Below are 6,000 nucleotides of genomic sequence, written 5' to 3'. Positions count from 1 at the left end.
TCAATCTGTGCTGTGACTGATTTATTATGCATTAAAATGATTAACATTACTTTGTAGGAAAAATGATTAGGGAGTCATCGAAAATATGCAGTGTTCAGGGTGTAACTTTTTTATCTTAAAAACAAAATAAATCATTAAATGGCTATTATTTATTATATTTTTGAATTATACCTCAGGGGGTAAATTTAGGTCATAACAGTTCATCTATCAAAACCACTGCTCTGAAACACAAGGATATCCATGGAAGTGTTGTTTCTCAAATGAATTATTGTTTTCATATTAGTAATAACCGGTTAAAACTATTTCTATGTCAGTGTGTTAACATGGATTTCAGTAGATCATAATAGCTGGAAGACATGGAAATCCATATTAGAAATCCATTTAAAGGATTAGCAGTACCTTCACTTGCTCTTTCCATCCACTCTCTCCAGAAATATTATGTTTAAAATGTATCCTTACTTTGCTGAGACCTAAAATCTTGAAGTTTGTTGACAAGGCTGTCTTCACATGCAAGTCGTCGTCTTCAGCATAGAGACAGCGGAGCTCAGCAGCTTATCAAGTGACTTTGTGTAAATCCTATTGCAATTGTATCTCTTTCTGTTACATCCGAAGTAGCCTAATGAGGAAAGATCAAGATTTACGGAAAAGTTCGTCCTCACTTTCATTCAATTATGAATTAATGCATTTCATAAAGGGATACACTGAAGAAGACATGACGACTTTATCTGTGACAAAATTAGCTATTTTTACAGTATTTTGTGGTGAGCTAACATTGACCACTTCAGAACTGAGCTGACTGAGACCCACTTACCAGTGAATTTCTACCAGTAAACAAAAATTGCTTCTTATTTGTCATCTTGTTCTATTAAACTGAATGTGCCTTTCAGCTAATATGGTGTTAATATGGTACGTTAAAAGTCTGACGACAACCATAAATTTTTGAATTGTGAGTGAGCGCGAATTTCCGCATAAACTAAAGTAATGCTGAGTTGTGGAGCTTAACGTACTATACTAAAGTGCACGGAAACACACTAAACACCAGTCATACAGTGTCAATTACAAGTTTTAAATTAAGGGACTACAGTAATAGCCTACAGTAGGCCTACTGCTACAACTTTTCCATCTTTTATTGTGCAGTACAACATCATTATTCCTAAACTACTGCATAGAGTAGCCTAAAACGATTTATTTCGAAAAGAGTCTCTGTTTCAGCAATGATGAATACTGTATGCCTCCTTGCAGATGACATGCAGTGCTGTGGGGAAAAAAACAACAACATTTTGCTTGTTTCTTTTTTATTTATTCATGATTAAATATCCACATCACTAGTTAACAATTAATCACAATGACCTCTTTCATCCCAAAAAATACATCTTAAATCAGGGGGGAGACATTAAATCCAATTTAGGACTGATGTCTGTAGTCCATTGTTGTCAGCATGCTCTTTTGGTGTGTTCTATGGGTAGTACACACATTGTGAGTCCTAACAGACACACTAGGGGGCTCTTTTGCTGCCTAATTCCAGTGCTCTATCTACTTTTAAACATGCCGATTAGTATACCAGTTACAGTTAGTCTCATACAGATGTGCGGCATGGATATCCAAACAACATTCAAGGTCTATGTGTCAGGTGCAGTTTGTGGGAGGAATCATTGTTCCTGTGGTTACTGATTACCTCTAAACTCTCGACCCACTTTCTGCATCCTGTGTCAGGCTACTCAAGTCATTACCAGAATGCTGTGCCTTTTTTTATACAGAAGGACATCTTCAGAGTCCTTTGAGTTTTTCCATCCTTAGGCAAAATCAATCACACTCCTCCTCCTATTGATTACAATGTATTAAGTATGTGACCTGTGATGACAAAGAGAAAAAGTTACACGCATAATATATATTCTTTGCTTCCTGAATACAATACATTTTAAAAACATTCTTGTTTGCCAGCCCTTTTTTTCAAAAAAACAGGCAGACTCACTTAAAGAATAAAATACTGTCTGGAGAAATATTCGTAGATGCAAAATCTGAACTTTTCTTCTCTATACAACCCAATCAAGAAGTGTTTTCCCCCTGCGGGGTATAAAGTGTGAAACGTGTATTTACAAAACTGCGTTGAGCGGACGGGTGTGGGGAATGTGAGAAGTGTACTAACATTGTGAGTGTTCATTCATTATGGAAATGACAAAACAGAGCTGTCTGAAGGCATGAAAGGTTATGATCACTGTATCAAGAGTACAACACTGAAAATTACTGGCATAGCCCCTGAACAGTACACACACTAATCACAAAAGGAACTACAGACAGGACAGTTTGGCCAAGCGCAGCTGCTCTACACTAAACACACTTGCTCACACTCGTACAAACTGTATTTAAAGACTGCTCTGTGAGATACAGGTACATGTTTTGCATTTTTGAGTAACTAGGACTCTTTTTGAGGGGATAAAATTTAGGAAAATGTGCTCAATCAATCTTATCGCTCTTGTTGTAGTATAAAACATCCATCATAAAGTGCATTTCAATTGCTCATCAGCTAATTATTTCAGAGGATATTTGCATAATTTATTACTTCCTGGTCTCTGTTGTTCAGTTTTATGTGGGATTTTCTTTGATGTTATAACATTACCACCATCAATGGTCTACCATGACGTCACAGTAAAATACCAGGGGGAAAAAAACGATTATTTCACAACATGTAGTGAATCAAACCCTGTATACAAACATAACCTTTTAACCAACAACAGCAAATTGTTTGTTTTTCTGCAGGCATTGTGCAGCTAAATATATCTAGAATAATATTACTACCAATAAAGTGCCCACAAATTCACTGTTAAACAGTGTCACTAGTCAAGAGTTTAAAAAAAGCAGCCCTACAATAGTAGGTTTGGAGAGTTTAAATCTATGATATTCAACTACTTTGTGAATAATACATCACTTGGTAAGAAAACCAAATAGCATTTGCTACTATGTTAGATTAAATAGTAATTTCTAGACAACAATTTATCAATTGCCACTGAATAAATAATAGGGAAAGGGACTGTATTGCAATGCTTCATTAGGATACATTTACTGTTAATGTAATGGGCCCTCGCACACGTTATTTACTTCTTGGATTTAGAGGTACAATACTTAATTGAAAGTTGGGATGATCTGGACCTTTGAGCAAATAATCATGACCTGTACGCGGAGTGTAAACACATTTCCATTTTAACTTTCTGACATCTTTCTTTATCCATCTATATTTCTTCCTATCCTGTCTGTTTAGTTTGCGTGCCATTTCGTTTTTTTCTCTTCCTATATCATGCTGTAGTTTATGTGTGTCGTGTTTTGGTGTCCTATTAGTTCACAAGATGCTTTGAGAGTAATGGAAAGTGGAAAATGTAATCAGATGGTTAGACATCATAATGATACAGCTCATCGTTACAGGAATTTACGCAAACACGATACAGCAAACTCACTGAAGTTGTAAATATGCTATTGTTTGAACAACCTATACGTTTCAAATGATTAAGTGCTCATTTAAATACTGAGGGAGATAATTCATGTGAGGTGGACAGGGTCAGTGGAGCAAAGGGAGCAGATGGATGGATGGTGGCTGATTCGTCCCTTTTGACTGGGATTTAAGACAGCCCCATTTACTAACAATACAGGGAGCGTAACTGCCATAATATAATGTAATAAGCTACATCTCAAGTGAGTTCTGGGGTTCCCATTGGAGAACATCTACTGCCAGATGCAGACAGAAAAGAGGGTGTTACCTCTAAATTTAGGTCTGTCTAAAGGGTAGCACAGGCTCGTAGGAAGTTTAGAAGGAAATGCTGTGGTTTAACAAAGATGACAAAATTGAGCTACACGGCTGGAGCATCCATAACTCCATCTCCAACCATCTGGAGACTTCAACCCAAATCTAGCCTCAAACCAAACCCTGCATTTGAAAAGAAGAGCTTTAAATTAAGCCAGAGCCTGGATCTTGACCAAAACATCTCACAGGTGCTCTCCCAACCAAGCAAAAAACTAAGAAAACTGTAATCAATAGAAGAATCTAATGAGAAGATAAGTTTTAGAGGGACAGGCTGTGCTGAAATCAGAGTCCTTCTCCTGCTAGTGTACTGGTTTGCACCCATCTCATAGCCGAGTGAATGGGACAAGCTGGGTTGTGTGTGAGGACATGGCGGACCCCAGAGAAACACTGAGAGAGGTGCTGCGATGTGGGTGGGGGTGGCTGCCACTCAGGGAGGACCAGGAGATGATTTGAGCGCCGTGGTCCGTGCGAGCTCGTGCTTTCTCGCGGAAGTTCAGCTTGTAGGACTCAATCTGGTGGCAAAGAAATGGAAAAGCTGTTAGGAAACAACATAAATAGCTGGACATTGTACGTTTTCATTGAAAATAATTGACGTTTCAAAAAACCTATCTGTTTCCAATATAAACCAGGTTTGTTCAGTATTTAGTTCTTGAATTTGAACTGGGGTAGCAAACAGGATGTAGAATTTAAAGCCTTGTTTGAAAGTTTTAAAAACAGCACAAGTTTTTAGTTCATTGCCCTTATTGTCAGAGAGAATGACAGAACGGTAAATAGATATGTTTGAAATTTGAATTTAGTTTATTCAGTTATTTTATCCTATTAAATTAATGCACTTTTTTGCACCAGGGTTTAAGAAGTCTACATTTAATTGTAGACTTGTCATTCCAAGTCAAATTCTTGAATGCTAATATACACAATATATTGTATCTCTTCAGGTTTCTCTTTTTAAGGAGTCATATATAAGGGCTGAATATGCCTAGTTTGCACGCACTTGTCCCAGGGATGCGCTTGTCCAAGCCCTGGGAGTCCCGGGGCCCCTCTCCCAAAGAAGGTACGGGAGCAGGAGAGTGCTCTTTCAGCCCGTTCTCCTTTGCCCCATTGCCTGCCTGCACAGGTGGAGAGACAACAGGGGGAGATGGGCTTCCCTCAGATTTCTGCTGAACCCCCTCAGCCTGGAAACACAATGCAAAAGCAATGAATTAAAAAAATATGGTTCCCAAAGACAAAAATGCATTTATGTGAGTGTGTTCATTGGAGATGAATTGTTGAATAAAGTTGTTATTTTTTGTTTTCTTTGCATACAAAAAGTATTCTCATAGCAGATGGACTATTTTGATGATGTCTTTCATACTTTTCTGGGCCTTGACAGTGTTATTTACTTGGCAGTCAATGGGACAGTCACAAGCCTCCCGGTTTTCATCCAAAATACCTTAAATTGTGTTCCGAAGATGAACAAAGCTTTTACAGGTTTGGAACGACATGGGGATCGTTAATATTTTTGTGGAAACCACGGTACATTTTTTTCAGAATTAATAAAAAGTTAAAAAGAACAGGATTTATTTGAAACAAATCTTTTGTCTTTACTGTCATTTTTGATCGATCTAATATAAGTATTCATTTATTCAGTAATTTATTTATTGTGCATATATTGTGCCTTATAAATTGCAGAATTTGCACTATTTATATCTATACAATCTATAGTAAAACTACAACTTCTCAAATGTATCCTTTTAAAATGACTCAAAAGTTTTCTCTTAAATAACACTACAGGAACTACTGTATTTCAAACTTTCTAGCATATTTGCTAGCATTTTTCTCAGCTGTTCAGGTAGATGTAGTTCTCTCACAGAACATCCATCCACTAGGAAATATCAAATATCATTATAAAAAAAAGCAATGCTCAAAACCACTAACAAACACACAAACTGCTGCTCAGCCATGTGAGATGTCATAAAAACCTAAGCACATTTCCATACGCTGAGCGGGTTGAATCTTATAAACTACATGCTTGCTTCTGAAAGACCTTCAGGAAAATGTAATATCAATAATAAAAGAGACAGATTCCTAATATGTAATATCCTCTTAAGCTATTTACTACCTTGCCATTGCCACCTCCTGGTTCCTGGCCTACATTGTCCATTGATCCCACTTTGGCCTTGGCCTTGACATTAACCTTCTGGGATTCAATCTTCACATCACCACCACCT

The 6,000-nt window shown here is 37.3% G+C and overlaps 1 protein-coding gene across 7 annotated transcripts in view; it reads right to left on the bottom strand.

Annotated features, from left to right (window-relative positions):
* Nucleotides 1-4,128: 4,128 nt before the first annotated feature.
* The window catches only part of map4l (microtubule associated protein 4 like), a 43,980-nt gene continuing 42,108 nt past the window's right edge, over nt 4,129-6,000 (bottom strand). For 5 of the 7 annotated variants that reach the window (XM_058753018.1, XM_058753034.1, XM_058753046.1 and 2 more), the window contains 3 exons: nt 5,892-5,998; nt 4,785-4,965; nt 4,129-4,305 (listed from right to left, as the gene is read on the bottom strand). In XM_058753018.1, the coding sequence (XP_058609001.1) occupies nt 4,301-4,305; nt 4,785-4,965; nt 5,892-5,998 (293 nt within the window). In that variant the 3' untranslated portion in view covers nt 4,129-4,300. The remainder of the gene's footprint in view (nt 4,306-4,784; nt 4,966-5,891; nt 5,999-6,000) is intronic. The other 2 variants (XM_058753042.1, XM_058753053.1) reach the window with 1 other exon arrangement.

This window comes from Onychostoma macrolepis, chromosome 02 (assembly GCF_012432095.1).
Source record: "Onychostoma macrolepis isolate SWU-2019 chromosome 02, ASM1243209v1, whole genome shotgun sequence".
NCBI classification, from domain to species: Eukaryota; Metazoa; Chordata; class Actinopteri; order Cypriniformes; family Cyprinidae; genus Onychostoma; species Onychostoma macrolepis.
This window is presented reverse-complemented; position numbering and strand designations above follow the sequence as displayed.